At 54.3% G+C, this 23441-nt stretch overlaps 2 protein-coding genes and 2 long non-coding RNA genes across 13 annotated transcripts; 2 read left to right on the top strand and 2 right to left on the bottom strand.

Moving 5' to 3' along the window:
* The first annotated feature begins 760 nt into the window (after positions 1-760).
* On the top strand, positions 761-9090 carry CCNL2 (cyclin L2). Of its 7 annotated transcripts, none has more exons than XM_032494915.1 (11): positions 769-1124; positions 1534-1608; positions 1874-1983; positions 2861-2981; positions 3950-4014; positions 6457-6556; positions 6755-6859; positions 6958-7099; positions 7560-7668; positions 7747-7839; positions 7949-9090. In XM_032494915.1, the coding sequence occupies exons 1-11, from the start codon at positions 819-821 to the stop codon at positions 8301-8303; spliced, it is 1581 nt and encodes a 526-aa protein (XP_032350806.1). In that variant the 5' UTR covers positions 769-818; the 3' UTR covers positions 8304-9090. The 7 variants fall into 7 exon arrangements, with proteins under 7 accessions (XP_032350811.1, XP_032350806.1, XP_032350805.1 ...); XM_032494914.1 differs by having other exon boundaries at positions 7557-7668; XM_032494916.1 differs by having other exon boundaries at positions 774-1124; positions 4598-6556; positions 7557-7668.
* On the bottom strand, positions 8865-10435 carry LOC116668209. Its single transcript, XR_004325273.1, has 2 exons — positions 10351-10435; positions 8865-9479 (listed from the first exon to the last, which is right to left on the bottom strand). It is a non-coding gene; the product is annotated as an uncharacterized LOC116668209 (long non-coding RNA).
* Positions 10436-11018: 583 nt separating this feature from the next.
* On the top strand, positions 11019-21657 carry AURKAIP1 (aurora kinase A interacting protein 1). Of its 3 annotated transcripts, none has more exons than XR_004325268.1 (6): positions 11019-11255; positions 11434-11523; positions 11789-12213; positions 17446-17504; positions 19287-19657; positions 19775-21657. XR_004325268.1 is itself a non-coding variant. In XM_014551224.2 (4 exons), exons 2-4 carry the CDS (start codon positions 11472-11474, stop codon positions 12408-12410), a joined length of 579 nt encoding a protein of 192 aa, XP_014406710.1. In that variant the 5' UTR covers positions 11032-11192; positions 11434-11471; the 3' UTR covers positions 12411-12474. The 3 variants fall into 3 exon arrangements, 1 of the variants encoding a protein (XP_014406710.1); XR_004325267.1 differs by having other exon boundaries at positions 11023-11192; XM_014551224.2 differs by lacking the exons at positions 17446-17504; positions 19287-19657; positions 19775-21657 and adding an exon at positions 12309-12474 and having other exon boundaries at positions 11032-11192.
* On the bottom strand, positions 17797-20089 carry LOC116668207. 2 transcript variants are annotated; one of them, XR_004325270.1, is made up of 3 exons: positions 19963-20089; positions 18795-19111; positions 17797-17868 (listed from the first exon to the last, which is right to left on the bottom strand). It is a non-coding gene; the product is annotated as an uncharacterized LOC116668207 (long non-coding RNA). The 2 variants fall into 2 exon arrangements; XR_004325269.1 differs by lacking the exon at positions 17797-17868 and having other exon boundaries at positions 18410-19111.
* Positions 21658-23441: the final 1784 nt, after the last annotated feature.

The following is a 23441-nucleotide window of genomic DNA, read 5'->3' as shown; positions in this document are numbered from 1 at the left end:
CCTCGCACCGCAACCCGGTTGGAACTCACGCCTTTTGCAGTCAGTGGCTCTGTAGAAACATCGCATTATAAACGTTTCCAGCTACCTTCTCTCTTCCTGTGGACTCAATTCTGAAGGCAAGAACTCTGAATCTGGCGTTATATCTGTACCCCAAACCTGGACTCAGTAAAGGCTCGAGAGTAAAGACCATGCCAGCGGCCACGAATTAACTGGCAAACGTATGACGTTGCTGCTGGGCGTGGGCTGGGGACAACTTACCAGCGGGTGCGTCAATGCTTTCAGGCCGGGGGCCTCCGAGACCTTCGACGCCTCCAACCAAGCCCTCCCTGCTCCAGTGGCCCGCAGGGCGCAATCCCGGCAGAGGCAGAGCCGCCACCCCCTTACGGGCCCCTGGAACAGGGGGCGCCCGCCGGACCCTGCCAGACCCCCAGGAAGCCTGGGGCAGCGGTGGAAGCTTCATGAGCTCCCGGCCCTTTGCGAAGACCGAACCGCCACGCCGGAGCAGTCCGGGCCCTAAAGGGTGCCCGGAGCCGGCATCAGCCACTAGTGCTTCCGGGTCGGGGCCCAGACCCCGGCCTCGCTCGGCCACTGCGGGGCCCACTGGGTAACGAGCCCGCCCCCGCCTGCTCCCGTGCCGGGTTGCTACGTTAGCCACGACGCTGATGGGCAGGAGGCAGAGCCAATCGCGAGAAGGCGGTGCCGGGCCGTCCGCCGGTCGAACCAATGGCACGTGGCGGGGCGGGGCGGTCGCGGCCGTAGAGCGTCGTGAGGAGCCGCCCTGCCAGGGAAGGAGCTCGAAAGGGAGTCGGCGGCACAAAATGGCGGCGGCGGCGGCAGCGGCGGCGGGGACGGCCACGGCCGGGGCTCCGGGGCCAGCGGCCCCCGCGACAGCGGCCGGCACGCCGGGCTCCGGGAGCGCGGTCCCCGCGTCGCAGGGGGTGCTGATCGGGGACCGGCTGTACTCCGGGGTGCTCATCACCTTGGAGAACTGCCTCCTGCCCGACGACAAGCTCCGCTTCACGCCGTCCATGTCGAGTGGCCTCGACACAGACACGGAGACCGACCTCCGCGTGGTGGGCTGCGAGCTCATCCAGGCGGCCGGCATCCTGCTCCGCCTGCCGCAGGTGAGGGAGCGGCCGCGAGCCTAGGGCTGAGGTAACCGCCGCGCCGGCCGGAGGAGGCAGCCGGGCCCTTTGTTGGCTGCGAGGCCGGCCCAGCGGGACCCAGGCCCAGCGCCAACCCCCGACCCCTCTCATCCCGCCTGGGACCCGTGTCCAGCGCTGACCCCTGACCCCAACCCCTTAGTCTCCGCCCGGCATCCGGGACGCGCGACGAGCGCTGGCCCAGCTTCACTGCTACAGCCCACCAGAGGTGGCGAGGGAGGCAGGGCAGCAGGTCGGGAAGAGCCTTTGTGGACGCGCAAGAAGTTTTAGTTTTTGGTTCTTTGTTAGGAGCCTCCTGAAACCCAGTGACTTAACTTCGAAGTCCCTGAATTATGCGTTTGAAGAGGATGGAAATCTTTCTCTTTTGTAGGTGGCTATGGCTACTGGGCAGGTGTTGTTCCAGCGGTTTTTTTATACCAAGTCCTTTGTGAAGCATTCCATGGAGGTAGGGGCTTCCTCTTGTTGTTTCCCACAGAAATGTGTTGACAGAAAAGCTGGGGAGTTGTCTTGCCGGGTTGTTCAGAGGAAGGAGAACGTGGTGGCAGTGTTGTACTTAAGGGGTTGGGAAGTCTCCTGTGCTGTAGCGGGGTTTCTCCTAAGTGGGCTTTTTCTCAGGGTGCACCTCCTCTTTGCCCTCAACCGACCTTCTTCAGCTGTTGGAGACTCGTGATTGGAACAAATGTCTGTATGTTGCATTGCTTACGTTCCAGCACGTGTCGATGGCTTGTGTTCACCTGGCCTCCAAAATAGAAGAGGCTCCAAGACGGATTCGGGATGTCATCAATGTGTTTCATCGCCTTCGGCACCTGAGAGAGAAAAAGTGAGTCTTCAGGGCTGTCCTGAACACTCATCCCCTTGTTTTTACGGCTATTTAGTTACACTAATGTTCCTGAAACAAACTTCAGGGTGTGAAGTCTTAAACTTGTGCCCAGAGGAGGCCTGGTGCCTCGGGGGTGTCCAACAGACACTGTTTAATGAGTGAAGGGCCACGGGTAGCGGGACAGGATACTGTGTCTACAGTTTTGGTCTCCTGGCTTGCCCATGTCAGACTCTGAATGCTCTCAAGCTGGGTTCTCAACCTCAGCACAGTTTATGTTTTGGGCTGGATGATTCTTTGTTGTGGGAACTGGCCTGTGTCTTGTAGGATGTTTAGAAGCCTCTTTGGCCTCCACAGTAGATGCTAATAGTTCCTCCCTCAGCTGTGACAGCCGGAAACTTCTCCAGACATCACTGTGTGGTCTTGGGACAGCAGAGTTGCCCTCTGCTGAGAACCACTGCCTGGACCTTGGCCTCGACTTTCCCATCCTAAAGCTGATGGGAGTCCTTTGTAAAACACAGTCTCAGCTGCTTAAACGTTTTGCTTCCATTGCTTCTTTGTTTTTTTGTTCATCTGCAACACATACATATACTTTGAGCTGGCGAAGGACGTGTGGTCCTTATGCGGTGAGGCTGGCAGACCCTCCCTGTGCTCTGTCGGTGTTTATCACCTATAAGCAGAGCATGCGGGGATTGTGGAGGCAGGCGAGTAGGCAGCTTAGGCTTGAGGAAGACTTTGCGGGTTTTATTAGAGGAAGTGAGCTTCCTAAGTCCGTCTGTACTGTGTTTATAGTTGGTTGTCACTGCTTGGGGGGTAATCATGGGATTTAATGCACTGTTTCATTTGACCCTTATGCAGACCACGTGCTTTGTCTTTGTAGAAAGCCTGTGCCTCTGCTGTTAGATCAAGATTACGTTAACTTAAAGAATCAAATTATAAAGGCGGAAAGGCGGGTTCTCAAAGAGCTGGGTTTCTGTGTCCACGTGAAGCACCCTCACAAGGTGGGTATGCAGCCCAGCTGCCACGTCAGCCCTCCTGAGTCCCTGCTCTGTTCTTACCCAGATTAGAAACTGAAGAGGACTGAATGTCCTTGACTTGGTTTTCCAGTTTATATTTCTCATCTGAAAATGACTGTTTGCTCATTAGCCTTCCTGTATCATGATAATTTTAATAGTGTGTTTTTAAGAGTTTTGGGAATTACATTTTTTAAGTTTGAGCTTTCAGAAATAGTGATGAACCTGTAAAAATGCAGTCTGGCAGTTTACATTTTCTTTTCTCAACAGATAATTTTCTAAAGTAGCTTTAGTGTTAACCTTATTTCTTGTTATGGAAGGACTGGAGAATTCTGGGCCCTTTCATGTGGAAACGCACTAACATGGCGCTGCAGGCTGCTCTGGTTTAGAAGCACGCAGTGCCGCGTGTACCTTCCACGTTAACTCAGACACAGGGCTTGTTTTCTTTTTTTTCAAAGAGTGCTATTTTCAAGTTTCCATCCCCCTTTTATTGGCGGTTTCCTCATATCTCTCTTGCTTGTGTGACTTTCTGGCATTAATTCAAATTCTTGGTAAATTACTCCCCATAGATTTAAGAGCTTTTTCTTCATTTGCTGAAAGTGTTTTCATACCATGTTTTGTGTAAGTTGGCGACTGGGGTACGGAAATGTTCAGGGCAGGCTAAGCTCCCTGGTGGAAAATGTGTCGAAGACAAGAATGAGCATCAGCCGTGCACCGGCAGGACCAACTACGGTGCAGCTAGGTCCTCACGCGCTTTCGTGGTGCCTGGCTGCAAAAGCAGGTGGCAAGCGCGTCCGCAGAAACTGCCCTCCAGCCGAGCTGTGCAGCGGGCGTGTGACCAGGAGCCAGCCCTGGGATCTAGCCTGAGGCTCTTATTTGCTGCATGGACGCCCTCAAGATCTGAATTCTGGGTTCCCAAGGTTCTTGGTAATAACTGCCTGACCCGTATCTTCCAGATAATCGTTATGTACCTTCAGGTGTTAGAGTGTGAGCGTAACCAACACCTGGTCCAGACCTCATGGTGAGTTGGCCTTCCTTGCTTTACGAGACCAGCAAGGGCAGTGCAGGAGTGTGTTGATGCGAGGCGCTTGGGCAGGGGGTAGTCAGTCCCATGACGTGGTTGTGGGCTAGAGTTGTCCGAGTGCCCAGTGTTCCTGCCAGGTAAATTCCAACCAGCCTCCCAAATAACAGGCACTGGTGTAACGGTAAGGTGGCCCATCCCCTCCCCAACCCTCTGGGAGGGCGGTCAGTGGCTTCCCTTTGGGGGCCGTTGACTTGGCACCTTAAGGTCTTCCCTACAGGTGCCAACCTGGACTTTGTGGTTTCATATCTGCTGTGAAACTGCTTTTAACTGCTTCCATTAAAGAGAGTCCTGTGGGAGAAGGAGGGGTTATAAAGCTTCCCTGCAGTTTGGGGATTGATTGTAACAAAGCACATGCTAGAAAGGGGCCTGAAAGTGGCATTTCAGTGCTGGGTGCTTTGTGAGTTTCCATGGAGTTAAGTCTGTGAGGGTCGTAGTTATGCTGCCTGAATTGTCTGGTGCTGTGCCGTGGCTAATGGAGAACCTATTTTGACTTTTCTTTTCTGTACTCTTTCAATCAAAGGGTAGCCTCTGAGGGTAAGTGACTAAGACTTCTCCTCTACTGTCCAAGCGCTTTGGTGCAGGGACAGCGGCCGTCCTCAGCCAACCCAGTGCAGGCTCCACCGAAGGCCGGCTCTAGACGGTGGTGTGCGCGCGGCAGTGTAGTGCTGGCCGACTGCTGCCGTGGCTCTGACGGTTGTGCTTCTTGTTAACCTGTCGTGCTTTGGTAATTGTATGACTAGAGTGATAACTGTCTTGACTTGAATTTTGTCCTTTAAAACTGCCGTACCTGTGCAATAAAGATGCAATACCTTTGTCTTTAAAAAATAAAACAACAACAAAAACCTCTACAGAAAGCTGTACAAATTGGCTGATGGGAACTCAGAGTTTAGTATGGGAGGATATTATTATTTCTGGAAGTGCTAAAGTTACTCTTTCCAGCACCTAAGTGTTGACACATTCTAGTAAAAGGTGTGCATCTTTAAATAATTTAATGACACTTTGTTGTAACTTATTTCAAATATAGCAGTTAAGTTTAAGTATATGTTTTGAGGACTTTGTTTTTTTTTAGAACCTAAAAGTTCTATTTGAGTGTTAAAAATATTTTTTTATTAGAACCAAAAAGTTACTGATGGTTATGTTTATATAAAATGTTTGAACTTGTTTACTTGCAACTCTTTGGGACATTTGGCCTTGGCACCATCACACTGGCTTTTCTTTGGTCACCTCTTGGTTCCTGGAGCAGAGCTTCAGAGCCAGGTGCTGCCAGTGGCATATATAGAATTTATCACTGAGAAATCTCTCCTTGGGTTTGTACATCAGTTTATCTGGGATTTAGGGCAGAGATAACTGGGGGTCGGAGTGGGGAGGTTCAGTCAGATCCCAGCATGACATGGCTCACCTGGGGGTGTGCCTGTCACTGGGGTGTGTGAGCACTAGATATATGACCTATTCAGCTGTTTTCTTGTGGAATTGATCTTCTGTTTTTGCAATACTGATAAAGTTAATGAGAGATCTGATTTCGGTCTAGTAAATCTTAAAGAAATATATTTATATGAAAATGTTGAAAATGTAGCCAATTTTAAAACTCTTTAACTTTTTAAAAAATGCAAGTGTTTTGTATTTTTGTATGTTTTAAAATACGATAAAGTTTTTAAAATGTACTGACTGTGATGAAACTTGTATTTTGTTCTTTTATCTGCTCTTATGAATGTTCACTTTAAGACTCCTTGTTGAGATGGGACAATTTGGAAACAATTCTTTCATAACCCTGAGAAGAGGGTTTCCCTCTGGGCATTGAGCCCTCCTCTGCAGACGCTCCCGTGCACCCACGGGCGTTTCCCCTTTGCGAGTGGACTCCGTGTGGAAGAAGGCGGCCAGGCTGTGAACACCTCTTCAAGGAAAAGGACACAAGAGGACCTCTTGGCTCAGAAAGGCCCTCGCAGGCTTTGTGCTCAGCCCATTCTTTTGAGTTTGCATGTTTCTCTGCACTACGGATTTTGAGCATTTAGGGCTCCTTAATCAAACACGTTGAACTGCCACAGTAGACATCTTTCTGAGGCACTGACTTTTGCATGAGAGCAGGCCAGAGGTTGAGAGGGAAAAGTAAAGTTAAACTTGGTTCTCTTTTATAGCAACACGTGTTGTCTGACATTCAGCCAGCTTTTAAAATTTTTTTCAGTAATTTCCCTGTCCTCCTGTCCTGTATTCAGAAAAAGCAGCTGGACTGTTTCTCCATGAACTTGTGAGGTTCCCAGGACTGTCTAGCTTTAAGGCCTGGCAGTAGACTACGTAGGGGAGTAGTGACTTTATGTAGATGATGCAGATGGGTATCGTGGGCTGCCCTGGGGTGTTGCAATTCTTCCTGCGTTTGGTTTTCAGGAATTACATGAATGACAGCCTGCGCACAGATGTTTTTGTGAGGTTTCAGCCTGAGAGCATCGCCTGTGCCTGCATTTATCTCGCCGCCCGGACGCTGGAGGTCAGTGGGCCACCACGGGGGGTTCCAGTCTGCTGCTTTCACTAGTCTCCAGTAAACTTTCATGTCATGTGCTTCAAATCAGGCTTCTTGGTGCCAACAAGAAGCCTCCTTGTTGGTGTCCAGCAGACTTGTGTTGTAGCACCCTGAGAATTTTGTTGGCACTGAAGGAGAGTATCACAGTGGTATTTGTGTTTACAGATCCCTCTGCCCAATCGTCCCCATTGGTTCCTTTTGTTTGGAGCAACTGAAGAAGAAATTCAAGAAATCTGCTTGAAAATCCTGCAGCTCTATACTCGCAAGAAGGTTCTGGTTTTTTTTTTTTTTTTTTTTTTTCATGTAGTGTGTTGGTTGTGTTTGACTAGAGGCATCCGGTTCTGAACTGTGGGCTCTGGCTTTCCCAGGTTGACCTGACACACCTGGAGGGTGAGGTGGAGAAGCGCAGGCATGCCCTCGACGAGGCCAAGGCACAGGCCAAGGGCCTCCTCCCCGGCAGCGCCCAGGTGCTGGACAGCGCATCACGGTTCTCACCTGCCCCCAAGCTGGGTGAGTGTCGGGTATGAGTCTGCTCCCTGAGGGGCTGACCCTCTCCTTCAGATTCCTTTGGGAATTGCAGCTAGTCTGAGCACTCTGCAGGCTCCAGCGTCCCCACGAGCACATGGTGATGTTTGAAGTGAGGCAGGCGCTCCTGGAGAGTTGGTTTTTGTATTCTTCAGGAAGGGATGTGAACAGGCTTTCTGCAATGCAGTTAGTTTGTGTTTTGCTGAAACTCTCATAAATCTGGGGCAGGAGATGGTGTCAGCTCCTAGAGTTAAGCATGATGCCCGTCCCCGGTCCCTGAAGTGAGGCAAGCGAGACCTGTGGCCTTTCTGTGTCCTGCGGTTCTGAGTCTGGGCTGGGAGCAGGGAGTCACAGTCAGCACAAGCCAGTCTTGCCTGGCTAGCCAGTTCCCACCAGAACAGTTGTGTGATGGCCAGGTTGTAACTTATCGTGCTGATTCTAGCAGAGTCCCCCAAAGAGGGGAAAGGAAGCAAGCCTTCCCCGCTCTCTGTGAAGAATACCAAGAGGAAAATGGAGGGGGTGAAGAAAGCCAAGGTGGATAGCCCAGTGAATGGGTGAGTACCCAAGTGCCCTGGTGGGCCGTTGGGCTGTTGGAACGACCATGTCTGGAACTGCTCCTGCCCTGTTCACAGCTTGCCGAAGGGGCGCGGGAGTCGCAGTCGGAGTGGGAGTCACGAGCAGAGCTACTCGAGGTCCCCATCGCGATCTGCTTCTCCCAAGAGGAGGTGGGTGCTGCTGGGCTCACGGGGGTTGCTCCTGGAGGGAGGCTGTTTCCCCTAGGAGGTGAGATTGTCAGGGCAGGGCTCACTGGCTTGACGGTACTCTCCTGCACAGGAAAAGCGACAGCGGCTCCACATCTGGCGGGTCCAAGTCACAGAGCCGCTCACGAAGCCGGAGTGACTCCCCACCGAGACAGGCACACCGAGGTGCTCCCTACAAAGGCTCCAAGGTGAGAAGCTACCGAAAGTCCAAGGACTGCAAGTACTCCGCCCAGAAGCCTCACGCGTCTCGGAGCCGGAGTTCCTCCCGCTCCCGAAGCCGCTCACGGGAGCGGGCAGACAATTCAGGAAAGTACAAGAAGAAAAGTCACTACTGTAGGGATCAGCGGCAGGAGCGGTCCCGGTCTTATGAGCGCGCAGGCCGCCGCTACGAGCGCGACCACCCCGGGCACAGCAGGCACCGCAGGTGAGGCGTGGGGTCTTCACTGAGGGCTGCTCTCTGGCCCTCGGTATGCACCCCTCGGCGTGACCGGCCCTGGGCTGCAACTTCGTGGAAATGGTGTTGACACTGGGCTTTGCGATGAACTTGGAGATGGAGTCAAGAGGCCGGCAGGGTGCCCTTTGGGTTAGCCTGGGCCCAGCCCACACCTGGTGGCAGCACAGCCCTGTGCCTGTGGAAGCCAAGGCAGGTGCGCTCGTCCTGGTGGTGCGGCTTGGTGCTAATGAGACTGTCCCTTCACTCCCATACCAAGGCCCAATTACGTCAAATCGAGAAAATGACTTTTCGAACCTTTGCCTATATTAGGTTGTACCTACATTTGGACTTCACAGTGTTTCACGGTGAGAAAACGGCCTTAACAGCCCCTTATTCTCTGTCCATGTTGTAAATAAACGTGTTCAGTATGAGTTAAAGCTATATATTGAAACTCAGAACTTGAATTCTGTCAGCTTAAAACTTGTGTAGAGAATTTTGATTTTTAAAATGTGAAGGTATTTAGATCTGTGTTGAAAGTCATATATTTTTATCTGTGTGATGCTGAGTGCAGGCCACCAGCTCCTAAATAGAGAAGTTTCCTATATACGCATTTTCCGTGGTTGAAAAACACAATTCTCTCTACTCAGGACATTGGGAACGTTAAAGAATTTGTAGTCTGTGCTCTGCTTGCTTATCACCGTGCACGGCCCGCGGTACCCGTTCTAGTGGTGCGTCTGCGCTGCCGCCTCTGATCTCATTAAAGTGTTGGATTTTGTATTGAGTTCCATGCGCCTGCTCTTCTGTGAGGCTTGTGATGGGTCTGAGCTGTCTGCCTGTTCTGACAAAGGCTGCTGCCCTTGGGGTGAAGGGAGGGTTTGAAAAGGATCAGATGGTTTGGAGCCCCCTTGCGCCTGAGGGACATTGGTTTATAACCCACTGCTGGTGTCTGTCCGGCTGGCAGCATCCAGGAACAAGTCACCTGGAGGAGGGTCACCCCTGGAGGTGTCCTCCCTGGGAGTGGATTGGTGGTGCAGGTGGGCACAGTGGGCCTTGGGGCTGTTTCCTGGTCCTGCGTGGGTTCCATGCAGATCAAGGGCTGTTGGAGCCTCTGTCAGCTCTCCCCAGTACTTCTGTGCAGGTGGGAGGCATGGCCTTCCTGATGCCAGTGTGCCTAGAGAAAGGTGCCTGAGGTTAGTACAGCCAGGATGTGAAAGCGACAGGGTTAGCACCTAGGGTCCACTTTTTTTTTAAACTTCCCTTACTTATATTTATTCTATTTGGGGAGGGTAATTAGGTTTATTTATTTATTTTAGGTACTGGGGATTGAACCCAGGATCTGGTGCATGCTAAGCACGTGCTCTACCACTTGAGCTATGCCCTCCTTGCAGGTGGCTCACTTTTTTTTTTTTTTTTTTGGCATCTTTAATAAAAGTTTTTTTTTTTTTTTAAACATTTTTTATTGATTTATAATCATTTGGTGGCTCACTCTTAAGGACCAAACCATAAAAACCTGGGGCGGCCATACAGCTGGAGTGAGAGGTGGGCTGTGGACATGGTCATAGACCTTCCTACCTGGGAGCCAGAAGCAATCCCTCCCACATTAGGGCATAGTGACAGTTGCAGACCTGGGCCTGGAGCCTGCAGTTTCTGCCCTCCCACTGGCTATCCACCCCTTGCTTAGCCAGGTTGGGGTCTGCGGGTGGGCAGGTCTAGCCAATTCCTGCTAAGACTCACCGGAAGACCCTCCTACAGGGCAAGTCCCTGAGCAGAGCCAATGGGACTCTTCACACATCCCTCTCCTACCAGGCACCCCTGCTGGTCCACTCGGGATCTTGCCCATCCTAGCCAACCTCAGCGAGGACAAGGAGCCTTCTGGACTAGACAGGTGCTGTGGTACCCTCTTAGCTCCCTACCCTGAGGAGCAACACTGGGTCTTAGGCAAATCCCATGCTCCACGCAGGCTGCTTTTGGTTTTTGGACAAAATCTTTCCACAGTCATAGGGTAGAAACTTGTTTGCTTTAAGGAAAGAAAAAGAATCCACCTTTGCAAAAGCGTCGTTTTATCTATCCCGCGCCAGATGCGGGGTCTCCTTTGCTTATCCGGACTGGCGGAGATCGGAGGCTGCAAGACAAGGAGATGGGGCGACGGGTCCCGAGATCTCCCGAGTCCTTCCTGACGGCGCCCGGCTCTGCCGCCTACGCCTCGCACGGCACTCCTAGTGTCCAGGTTGCGGGACCCGGGGCCGACCCGCCGTCACTTGTCTGCCACCTTTCCTCCCATCCTCGGGAGGAGGGCCAGGGCGGAGGGAGGCCGGGCCTTGCGAGCACAGCAGCTGGGAGTCCTTTACCCCCTGCCCAAGGCGCAGTATCTCCGGCCACTTCCGTCTCCCCACGAACCCTATTTCCGGCGCCTTTATAACGTCCCTTCCGCAGACCCGAAACGCCACTTCCGGCCGCCTACGGACCACTGGCTAGACGGGGAGCGACGTGAGTTCGAACCACGAAGGCGCGGAGAGCGCCCCCTTGGGATTGTGGGAAATGTAGTTTTCTAGCCTTCCCAAGGGCCAGGCGGAGCTAGCGAGCTATGGGAGGGGTTGGGGTGGGGACGGGGCTGGCGGCTCCTCAGACCGGAAACCGTCGCTTTCTGAGCCCGGCGAGGTCTGCGCAGACTCGGAGCCAGGCGCCGTCGTGGCGCCAGGGGGCGCTGGGTGTAGGAACTTGCTGGCGGCCGGACGCGGAGTTGGGGGCGGTTTAGGGAAGGACCGGAAGTGCTGAGCACGGCGGCGGAATGGTCGGTTGAATCGCCGGGCCTGGTTTGGGGAGAGTCTGCGTGAGGACGCGGAGCGCGGGCTCCAGGAGCAGCTGAGAAAGCAGCGGCCGGAAGGTGGGGGCGGCTCAGGGCTTGGGACCCGAGCTTGGACACCGCCCGCGCGGTGGACGCCTCAAGGTGAAGCTGAGGCTCAAGCCGCGCAGCTTGGGAGCGGCGGAGGCGGGGGTTTTGAGGGAGGGAGCCGTGCTCCAAGTAACGTCCTCATCTTAGGAGAAGGTGGTGAGGGTGATGGGATGCTGTAGTCGGGGGCGGGACCCGAGTCCCCAGGGTGACCTTGGCCGCACTTGTGTTCCAGCTCCTCTGAGCACCTTGGGCCGCTGCCACACACACACCATGTTCCTGGTTCGCCTGACTTCGCAGCTGCTCAGGGCTATTCCCCGGGCAGGTAAGAGGCCTCCTGGGACAGATGGGCGGGATACTCACGTGGGTTAGGAACGTGCGTCACCAGTTGGAGGCGAGGGCCTGGCCACACAAACTCTCTCTAAACATCCAGGCTCTACAGAGGGGATGTCTGGGCCTGAGAATGTCAGTGAGGGTCCTGTCCAGTCTGCCATGGAGGTTCTTCTCCCCAGTCCCGGTCAGGCCCCGTGGCCGTGCACAGGTCTAGTGTAACCCTGGGAGTGGTAACTGTGCCATCCTGTTTCCTGCAGGGTACAGTCGGCCCTGGCCTGTCTCGAGGGTGCTGGGCAGCCATGCTTGCAGGCCTCACTTCAGCACACAGCCAACAGGCCCGAGTGGGTTTGTCTCCCTTCCTGGCAAGCGGGTTCACCTGGAGCTTGAGGAGATGCTGGTCCCCAGGAAGATGTCTGTCAGCCCCTTGGAAAGCTGGCTGACCATCCGCTATCTCCTGCCCAGACTGGACGTTGGGACCCAACTCTATGAATGTCCAGCTAGTCATGTGGGCGAAGGGGCTGAGCAGGGGGTCAAGGAGGTGTGGGAGGCACCCCAGATGCAGTGCAAAAACGTACTAAAGATCCGCCGGCGGAAGATGAATCATCACAAGTACCGCAAGCTAGTCAAGAGAACGCGGTTCTTGCGGCGGAAGGTCAGGGAAGGACGCCTGAAACGGAAGCAGGTGAGTGTGGGGCCGTCGTCCCAGAGCTGGGCACGGTGGTTGAGATGCAGGGCTGTGCACAAACCTGTAGGTGGTCCCTCCCTCTGCCCTCACAGATCAAGTTCGAGAGAGACCTGAGGCGCATCTGGCTGAAGGCGGGCCTGAAGGAAGCCCCTACAGGCTGGCAGACCCCCAAGATCTACCTGAAGGGCAAATGAGTCTAGTGTCTCTCCCCTGCCTGTTGCTGCCAACTGTAATAAATTTTCTGAGAACTCGGCTGTCTCTGCTGGCCTGGACCCTCTTCTGCTGGGTGTGAGCTGTCTAGGGATTGAGGCTAGCGTCAGCCTCTGGCATTACAGGAGGCACAAGGGCTCTGGGTGGCAGAGTGGCAGTCCCTTCCCCGAGCTGACCCTTGTCCTGGTGCGTGGCCTGCGGGAATGATGGTCTCACTGTTTATGAGTGAACACTGTGGGAGAAGCTGTGAAGAGTTCCAGCCCTCCCCTGAGGGCATACTCTTAATGACATGGAGGTGGCAAAGGTGCTGAGGGACAAGCAGGGTCTCAGTGCCCAGACTGAGGGGGCAATGTCATTAGGGTACACAGTTGACTCTCAGTCGGGTGAAAACCCAACTATAGCTTGTAGTCAGCCCTCCATGTGGTTCCGGATGCAGCCAGCTGTGGATTGTCTGGTTCTGTAAGTGGACCTGCACAGCTCGGGGTCAGGGAGGGCCTCACTAGAGAGGTGGGGAGGGGAGGGAGGCAGGACAGGCGCCGTGTGCTCTAATGGCAGACAGTGCTCTGCAGGCCCCTTGCAGAGCCTCTGGACTGCCTGCTGTGGGCTTCTTGGCCTCTGCCACTTCCTGGGTCCCTGAGTAGGGGTGGCCTGCCCTGTCAGGTTTAAGGTTGGGCTGGCTATGGAAAGTGTGCTGGTGAGAAGCCCGGAGCCTTAGCGTCAGCCAGTGACCACCAGTGATTCCAGGTTCTTCCTGCATGGAGAGGAACCTGTTGTCCTTAATAGGGGGCCTGGAGTGGCCTGTGGGCCTCTGTATGTGGGCTGGCGGGGCTAGGCTTCAGGTGGGGAGACTGGTCGGAGTGCCATGAACTCAGGTGAGGGTTGTTTTCATCCTTAGCATCTGCTCCGCTCCTCACATCTGGGTTCAAGGAGGGGAGACAGGTGCGTCTTCTCTGAGCCCTGGGGAGCAGTGTTTTTGGAGGGCCACAGCTCTCCTGTTGCTGGGTTCCCTGTCACACTGCGCACTGGGGCTGTGAGGGCTTGTTGTCTTTTGTCAGAGATGTGTCTGGGGTCTGGCTTGGGTTCCCTGCCCATTGGGCAGATCTCGGGAGGGCTTGGGCTCGGGCTTCCCAGCAGTTTGCTGGAGGGAATGGTGTTAATAACACTGATACTTCAGTGAGCCAGGTGGGCCCCTGTCTATCAGGGACGACGGACTCACGGATGGGCCGTGTGTGGTGGATGTGAGGAGGGTGAAGCTGGCTGTTACTGGAGGGGACCTGAGGCCACTGAGGGGGCAGGATGGCTTCCACTGGTGGCCACAAGGAGGCAGCTGTTGGGCTCCTGGCAGCCCCTGGGGTCTTGGCTGGGGACCAGGACAGCTAGGGTCACAGGCATCCTTCCCCGGTCTCATTTTCCTCAGGTGTGGGTGGGGCAGAGGTCCCAGGACCAGGCCCTCAGGGGTGGAGTGGACCATGCTGTCCTGGTGCCAAGTCTGGCCCCAGCTCCTCTGGGCCTCCCAGCAGGGCCCAGCCTGCCAGTGATGCCCTTGGCCGACGCCCACAGCTGCTGACCAGTTGCTCCCAGTGTTTCCTTCCAGCCCCTCTGCGGTAGCTGCCCCGTGGCTCACCCCGCCCTTCCCTGGCTGGTGGGAGGAGAAATGGATGCTAAGTCTGGAGACAAAGCCTTGGTCAGGAGCTTGGCTGGAGCCATAAGTTCTGGGGGTACAACCGGCTGGCCTGTGCCAAGAGCCACAGACCCAGACGCCTGGGTGCTTCCAGCTGGCAGAGCACCACAGAGCCCTGGCATCCCGGGCACCTGCTCCAGCCTCCTCCACCCTGGGGTGAGTGCCAGCTGGGGGGCCCCCAGGAGGCAGGCTGCCCGTGGGCTCCACGCCACATGGACTCACCAGTCCTCCAGAGCAGCAGTTCTTAAGTGGGCATTTGGCCACATCTGGAGACGTTTTCGGTCGTAAAACAGTGGGGGTTCTGCTGACAATGATGGGTGGAGGCCGGAGATGCTGTTAAATGCCCGTCGGTTCACAGGGCAGTCTCTGCCCGAGAATAGTGAGCCCCAGATGCCAGTGGTGCTGTGGTCGAGGCTCCTGCTCCAGATGTCATGGGTCCTGTCGAGTCAGCTCCTGAGCCAGCCCAGCCCCACTTGGTTCCTTCAGTCCCTGCCCCTCCCTGCCCTGCTGGGCCTGGACCTTGATGGCCCTGTCCCTGCCCGGCCTGGTGTGTGCAGACCTCACCCTGCCTGTGGCTTGGATGCTTTGGGTCCAACCACAACCTCAGAAGGCAGTTTTGGGGTTTTATTTTTACTCTGCAGCCCCTCCTCTCTTCCCTGTGGTGCCTCCACCCTCCCCCAGCCCCTTCTCCCTGGTGTCCCCCAGTTCTAGCCCTGATAGCCACTGACGGGGCAGCCTTCAGTGAAAGGCTCGTCTTTGTGATGTGGTTCTGTCCTGTGATCTGCCCCTCTCCCCAGCCCGTCCAGCAGTGCATAGAGGATGGGTTCAGTCAGGGAGGCCCCATCCAGGGCCCAGCTGATGAGGGTGGTCTTGGGCACTTGCTGGGGATCTGCTTTTTGAACCCAGCTTGGGGCACCTCTGTGAGCTCAGCTTTATGGCTCTGCTGCTCCGTACCTGGTGCACAGCAGAGTCTTCTGGCCTGGATGTCCTGGCCGCACCGTGGGCCCGGAAGGAGCCAGGGAGACTCCGGCCCCGTGGGAGGACGTGAGGCTGGGTACCAGGCCCTGGGGAGGGTGGGCAGGGGCCCTGGCCACCTCAGATGCACCAGGCAGGGTACAGCACACACCTGTGTGCACCCCCCAAACCCCATGCTGCGAGTAGCGCTCCCCACCATTCAGGGAGCCGGCGAAGGTGCTGGAGGGCCGCAGTGTGGGGCAGAGGCTGGAGAAAGGCTCCCTCCCCGGCGTGGCTGAGGCCCGCTGAGCTTGCCCAGAAGGACGCCGGAAGCTGGGTGGACTGGGAGGTGGGATATTGCTCTCTAGGACTGAGTTTTGGAAAAAGCCCCTAGGGAGTTAGTCCAGGGTAGAGGCCAGAGGGCAACCTGCCCCGCTGCCTGGCTGGGCATCCAGAGCCCACCTGGGTGTCGCAGGGCGCTGCTGGGCCATCTGCCGGTGAGGGAGCGGAGCCCTGTGGCCTTGGGCCTCACCTGAGGTCACGTGTCGGCCGACTCTGCCACTTTGGGGGGGTTGTCTCTGTGGGGTGGCCCGTGTGTGTCCTTGGAGGACCCCGCCTTGAGTAGGGGTAAAAGCCCTGCAGACCCCGGATGGCCAGTGGGCAGCACCAGGCCCACAGCCCCACTCGCCTCAGCTGTGGTGGCAGCAGGGCCGTCAGGACCCTTGAGGCCAAGGGGAGGGGAGGCGTCAGCCCTTGGGCTGGGTGTGAGCTTGTGCCAACTCCTCGGGCAGGATCCACGGTCGGGGGGAGCCAGGTTGCCGGGTGGCATTAATCGTGCATGTGCCTCGTGGAGTGTAGGTTGGCCCAGCGACTTTGGGGACACAGGACAAGGGTGACTGCCCTATGACGCTGCACCACGAGCCCACAAGCTAGCCTACCTGGGCCGGCCTCGCCAACGATGATGGTCTGCGGTGCGGGGAGGAGACTGACTCAGCCTGGAGTCCTGCTGAGCATAAGGGGCCCCAGAGACCACCAAGACCGGGTCCTGACCTGGAGCCCCCGGGGGCTGGGGGCACGTGAACAGGGCTCTTCTGCCCTCTGGGCTGACACCTGCTTCCCCTGAATCCAGGCACTGCCCACTACCCGACGCCTGTTCAGTTTGCTTGGTCTTGTTGGTTTTGTTACTTTGCTTTTACAGTTGAATTCTCATTTTAAAAATTTCCGGCCAAGTCAGGCTGTGTGCGGCTCGGTGTGGAATTGTTGGCTCCCGCCTCACCCACCTCCTCATCCACCCCAGGTCTGTCCAGGCCCCTTGGGCTGGTGCCCCCTCCTCTTACAGTCACAGCACAGCGACACGGTCACCTCCCAGCATCAGTAGCATTCACACAAGGCCTCATGGGCCAGCATGCCAGTGTTTTCCTTCTCACACAACTGTTTGTTCTCCAGTTCTGTTTTTTCTTTTGTGTGTTTTCCTGTGCTTCTATCACTAACTCAGCCCCAGACTTGCTGGAGGGATTTGAAAACTGTCAGTTGGGTCCAGCTCCTCAAGTGCCTCTTATTCCTGTGCAGTCCTTCCTGGCACCCAGCTAGGCTACGCTGGGCCCTTGGGGGCACCAGCAGAGTCTCCCTGGGATACCCATGGCCTCAAAAGCTGGAGCCTCTGTTTCTGGAATGCCATGTTTTCCTGTCTTGTGGTTTACCTTCCTTTCCATGGAGTCCATCCTATAGTAGCTTTCCCAGAAAAGGTGTGTGGGAGATAGGAGATCATAGAATAAGAACTGTGTTTTTAAGAAATTAGTAATTGATGCATTTGAGTGATTCCCTCTACTACAGGCACTGTGCTGGGTTCTTCCCGGGAGTTCTCTCACTTCACAGCGAGCCTGTAGTTAGCCTTGTTTGGTAGATAGGGACCCTCAACTTGCCCACAGTCCCATGGCTGAGAAGCCGTGACTTGGCTCTAAGTCTGTTTGACTCCGAACTTAATTTGTTTTAAATTTATTTTTATAAAAGTTATGCCTCTGCATATCTAAATAGTGTAATAGTTCAACAACGCTTGAAAAAAAAGCTAGTCTCTCCTCCCCACACCACCTTCCCAGAGGCAGTCTCAGCCCTTTCAGACGATTCTTTTGGTATTACCATATCTCTGAATTGGTGGATTTTGGACTTTTTGACCAAAACTCAAAATAAGAAGTACATTTTATGTATCACTACCCACACTTGAAAAAATTAAAAAAAAATACATACCCCTCTTAAGTGCAGTCATCTCAGGTGTTTTCTATTCTGGTCTACTTCATTAAAAAATACTATTTCCAATCCATTAGACTGAGTTCACACTTGCTAATCGAATACGATTCTCATGTCCCTGCGTTTTGTTTTCATTGCAGGTGTTACCTGTTGGCCTCTCTCGTGCTGCCCCCCCGTCCCTCCTCCGACCTGGCGGCCTGTGAGTCAGGATGTGTGAAAGTCTGTTTACGTGACTGACCACGGACGGGCTGGCAGCTGTCGCTGCTTTTCTTTCCCTCTGCGTGTTGTTTTCCTTGGTTTTCTTTCTTCTCTCCGGTTGGTCTGGTTCTCGGTGCCCTCGTCACGGTTTCAGCACCAAGTTCTCAGCCCGGCTCGCAGGAGCATCCAAGGTTTGCTCATCTCAGGACAGAGTCTCTTCCTGGACTTCCTGCTCGTCCAGCAGCGTCAGGCCCGCCGCACCTGGGCTCAGCTTTGTCCCTGGGGCATCCCGCAGACACTCTCTGCTTCCCTGATCCTTCCGTTTTCTTCCCCTTACTTTGCAAGAGCCCGTCCTCCATAGTTTCCTGTGGAAAGAAACAAGAGAAAATTTTGCAACTTTGCAAATCTGCAGATGTCTCTACTGGATCCCGTTTCTTGGTTGACAGTGTGGCTGGATGTGGAATTCTAGGTTGGAGATTGGTTTCTACAAAATCCTGCAGGTCTTGCTCTGCTGTCCTCCAGTTCCCAGTGCTGCTGATTAGAGAAGTAAACTTGCTTTGAGGCCAGCGCCTTTGTCAGTAGCAGACTCTCGAGGCCCTCGTTCCTTCATGCCAGCATTCCCAGTGGCACACTTCAGGGTGGCTCTTTTTGCCCCATGGAAGGCCGGTTCAGCCTGGGCTTGCCTGACCTTCAGCTCTGGGGCAGTTTCTTGAACTGTTTTGTGTAATTCCCTCGCCTCCATTTCTGCTCTTTCTGAAGCTCCTGTTATTGGATGATTTTCTCTTCTGTTTGCCATTTCATGGGCACCTTCAGCATTTCCCTCTAATCCACTTAATGAATTTTTTTCGTTTCTGTTACCTTCTTTTCAATTTTTTAGAGACTTTCGTTTTCTCAGTGTGTTTAGCATGCCTGGTTTGTTTCCTGGGTGTGACGTCGCCTCTTCTGGGAGGATGTTAATGAGACGTCGTTTCTCTGCTGACCCCCCCACCCTGCAGCCTTGTTCCAGGCAGGCTTCTCTGCCTGTTGGCTTTGGCCTCTATTTCCCACACTAGTGGGCCTCCTCTGCTGGCGCTTTGTTGTCTGCTTCTGTTTGACAGTGGGGTCGACAAAGCAGGACCCCCAGAAGTGGCTCTATGTGCCCTTCCCCACTTCAGGGGGAAGCTGGGACTCTTTGGGGACCAAGTAGGTTGCCAATTTTAGCAAATAAAAATAGAGGACCCCTTGTTAAAAGTGAATTTCAGGTAAACAACAAATAACCTGTCAGTATAAATGTGTCCTGTTCAGTGTTTACCTGCAATCCTGACATGTGAGGCATGGCAGGGCGGGCAGGAGGGTCCACGTCTCCATGTCAGAGGCTGCGGCCAGCTCGCGGGGCTCGGGCCCGCTTGGAAGTTTCACTTGCCGAAGGTGGGACAATGTGAGCTTCCCAGGGGTGAACCTTTTACTGCACTGGGTTGAAACACACAAGTGTATTGAAATCCATTGGGCAGCCTTGGAGGGTGCAGAGACCAAGTCCCAGGGTCTCTAACTTGCTGAGAATGTGATTAGATTCTTGGGTTGTATGACCGGGAACATTCTCTGAGCATATCAGTATAACTCCTTGTCTTCCTGGAAACCAAAATGTTGCATGTGATTATAAAGCTCCCATTCTGACTAGCTTACCTACACTAAAAGGCTCTTGCTTAGATTTAAAATGGAGAACATGCAAATTCCATAAAGAAAAAGGAAATTGAACTTCTGCCTTAGAAGTGTTCACCTTTTAAAAAAAGTTATTTTCTTGCAGAATCCACAGCCGAAAAAAAAAAAAAGAAAGAAAAGCTGGAACAATGGTTGTCACGGGATAAGAAGCCAACGTCACCAAGGAGACTTCACTTCATAGAAGCATTAATATCGTCTAACTGCTGGGATGGGAAATGTCGAGTTTTACAAAGTTGTATGAGAAAAAGGCCAAGTGATATTTTTAATCAAGATGATCCTGGATAAATTAGACGGTTTCCTAATTCTGCCTTGAACTGGCTGTGTCTTTCCCCTGACGTCAAGAACCGTGTGAGACAGTGGAGGATAATATCATGGGTTTGGGAAGAATCAGGTTTATTTACTTACGCAAAGCTTACTTAACTTTCCTAAATTTCCTGGTCTGGTTTTATGTCTCAGGTAAGTTATTTTTTTCCCAAAAAATACTTAAAATCATATAAATGTATATGTTTATATTTAAACATATATTTTTAAAATGTTTATATTTAACTAAAATAACTGATCTCTTTTGTATAGGATTTACTCCTGTAACCCAGATGGAGCTCTGAATTGTCTGCATGTCATTTGCGCACCTGTCGCCGAGGTGCACCTGTGCAGGGATTACAGCACACCTCTCCCCCCCCCCCCCCAGCCTGGCCCTCGCTGTGCGATCTTGCTGCTCCTCCCCCAGGGCTCGCTTGGGTCTGGCTGTGACCTGCTCTTACCAGTAGAAAGAGGCAGATGCTTCCAAGCTCTGGCTGGAAGGGTTCTGGCAGCTTCTATCAGTGGAAGGAAGCCTGGCGTAGGCGGCCGAGCGACAGGTCACGTGGTGGGAAGAGGCCGTGTGGACAGAAGACCCGGGTAGTGGCCGCCCCGACCCCCAGTTGCTGGAGTGAAGCCATGGGGCTCGTCAGCCCCCGTGAGCTACCCCAGCAGCACCATGTGCCCCAGGACCTGGGCAGCCAGGGACCCTCCTGTGCCTTCCACGAGGGGAGCCACGCTCCTGCTTGTTCTCCGTAAATCATTTGGAATTCTGCGTGAAGAATTCCATTTACGTGAGCAGCCACTTATTTCTGGGAGTGTGACTTTCCATTTCAGGTTACAGTCCAGCACCCCTGGCTCCAGCTCTTGGCCCTGGGCCCCCACCCCCTTGTTCTTTTTTCTTTTTTTCCCAACACTTCCTTTCCAGCAGTACAGGCTCTCCAGGTTTATTTAGTATGTTTCCTCCCAGCCCTAAAGGCGGCCATTTCTCCAAGGAGCCCTGGTTCCTTTGTTGGAAAACAATCTTAGAAACCAAGGTCTGGAGCTGGGCATGCTCACTGCTGCAGGCCTTCGCAGACAACAGAGGTGGCCCTGCATCAGCACATCCACCGCCATTTTCACGCGCCTGTGTTTGTGTCTGCTAACACAAGTTTGTGTCATTCTCCCTAGCTGTTGCCCAGGGCCACGTGGGTCTTCCCAGCCCCTCTCCTTACCCTCTCGTGTAATCGCTCAGTTCCGTGTTCCTGTATGGAGTGTCAGAGCGGATAAACCACAGCCTCAGGGAAGCAACTCTGTCAGCTCAAATGAAAACACCATCCCTTCCCGACTCACCAGGAAGTCAGTGGACATGGGCATCTTGTGGGTGAGGTGACTCACATCTGATGGAAGTAAATCGATGGTTCCTGACTCCTGGCTACAGAACTGATGAAGTGATAAGGACGATGAGGAGATCTTCCTGGCGTGACGGGAAAGATGGAAATCCAGAAGCCACCTTGCCACCCGGAGTCTGGCTCCGGTTCATGAGCAACGTGAGCAGTGTCTGCATGTTGGTTGGCTGGCCTCCCCGCACCTTCTCAAACAGAACAGGCCAGTGGGGAGAGTACAGGTGGGCTGCAGGGCGCCACGGGTCAGGCTCCGGCCACTGCAGTAAAGTGAATGCCATGACAAAACGAGGCACACACATTCTGTGGTTTCCCGGCCTATGTAAAAGCCACATTTATACCATAATCTATTAAGTGCATAACAGCATTATGTCTGAAAAGTGCACGTGCATTAGTTAAAAAATTTGTTATCTCTAAAAAATGCGAACCATCATCTGGGCCTTCAGTGAGTCATAACTTTCTTGCTGGTGGAGGGTTAAAAATGTGAGAATTACCAAAATGTGACACAGAAACCCGGGGTGAGCAAGTGCTGTTGGGAAAACGGCCCTGGTGGGCTTGCCTGACGCAGGGTCCCCACAGACCTTCAGTTTGTAAAAATGCATCATCTGTGAAGCGCAGTAAAGTGGGGCGTGCCTGTTCCCCACTAAAGACACCACGCAGGAAACCGCTTGCTGAGGGTTTGACCACGACTGCTAAAATCCTTGGTCTTGGGTCCTTGACGGTTTCTCAGGGTGAAGGGGTTGCCTGGTCCATGAAATAATGCTTCTGTGTTTCCAAGTGTTCTTGTCTGTATTTTCAAATCAGTGTCTCAATGCATCAGTGGTCTCTCAGCCCCATCTCAGCGTGTCATCCGACTTGTGGGCCTCCACCAGCAGGGCTGAGAGCCCCCACGGGACGCACAGACCATCAGACATGGGATCTGGAGTCCCCTGGCCCACAGAGTGAGACAGTGCCGTGGCAGACCACCAGGACTCCAGAAGAAGGACCAACACATGTGCAAGTGACCACCTCTGGGAAGACAGCAGTGTGAGGGTGGATCGCGGGTGCTCTGGTCTGTGGGGCAGCTCCGCCCTCTGGCCTCAGCCTCACGGTGACAGTGGATCGACACGGTTCTGGAGAAACCCGAGGGGAGCTGTGACTCAGCAGTCTGCCCACAAGCCAGTCCTCAGCCGAGACACCAGTCCCTTTCCTTGTAAGACTTGTGCTTTTGTCTTTTTAAGTCCTGCCCTTGCTTTGTCCTGGGAAGCAGTTGTGTCTGTCTCCTGTTGGCAGCATGAAAAGTCAACACAAATTTAGCAGCTTCACACAGCAGGCTCGTTAACCACACAGCTTCCATGGGTCAGGCTCTGGACGTGCGTTTACCGGGAGCTCCACCCAGGGTCTCACGGGGTCAGACCCGTGTCAGCCAGGGCTGTGTCCTCACCTGCGGTCCTCTTCCAGGCCCATCTGGGTGGCTGGCAGAACCCATTCCTAGCAGTTACAGGCCAAGGTCCGTGTTCTTCTTGATGAATGAAGTGGGTGGGGCTGCAGCCTCAGGTTTTGGCCACACAGCCGCCTCCATGAGCCCTTTCACCGCATGGCCGGTGGGAGAAGCTGACTACTCGGCTATGAGGGAAACTCGGTCTCTGCAAGTGACAGCCCTGCACCTCTGTTGTGTGGGTGCAAAGGACTACCCCACCACAGTCTCCCCTCCCGCCACTCTAGGGGAGGACCTTGGAGTTCTGTCCACCACCTGGCCCTTGGAGGGTCATTTTCCTGGTATGTTCCTGTAAATCCTGGCAGCTCTAAACAAACTATCTTGGCATTTCCTGCATTACCAGACCACATCTCTCTTGATCGTAAACCCCTCAGGCCTCATCCTGCCGGGTGTGAATGAGAGCCAGGCCACAGCCCTGCAGACCTCTGCGCCAAGCCCCACCCTCCCTCCCCCTACAGGCAGCTTCCTGGGCGCCGGCCTGGCTGTCCACTTGTGGGGTCGCTCCCTAGGAAGCTGTCTCTGTGAGTCTCGCGTTTCAGATGATGTCATTTATCTGCGAGCAGGCCTCCTCTAACAGCCCAAAGAGGGCAGGAGTTTGGCATCCAGTTCGACTCCATCCAGTTCGGGGCTGACTCCCAGTGCATGGCACACAGTGGGTGCACAGGAAGTGTTTGCCGAATGTTGAACAGCACGTGTGAGCACGTGTCTGTGTGTCAGGTTGTGCTCTTGAGTGCCTGTGGTTTTTCCTCCCCATGAGCCTGGCTGCCTGGAATGTCCGAGTCCCCAGGATTGGAGCCAGACTCTGATTCTCAGGCTCAGTTGGGCTGGCTGCCCCTCCTCGTCCTGTGCAGCCTCTACTCCTAGGAGAGGGGATGTGGGTCTGGCTCTGGTCTGGCTGGGGCTGGCCTGGAACTCAGGGGGACCACAGTGATGTTGGTGGCTGTTCAGTTCCGATCTGTTCTCTCTTGGGCTCTGCTTCCATCTATGACTACTTCCTGCCAAGGACTGGGGAGGTGGGCTCAAGCAGGGAGAGAACAGGGCAGGGAAGAGGGGTTGCAGCATTCCACTGCAGTGGTGCAAGGGG

The sequence above is a fragment of the Camelus ferus genome, chromosome 13, assembly GCF_009834535.1.
Source record: "Camelus ferus isolate YT-003-E chromosome 13, BCGSAC_Cfer_1.0, whole genome shotgun sequence".
NCBI classification, from domain to species: Eukaryota; Metazoa; Chordata; class Mammalia; order Artiodactyla; family Camelidae; genus Camelus; species Camelus ferus.
This window is presented reverse-complemented; position numbering and strand designations above follow the sequence as displayed.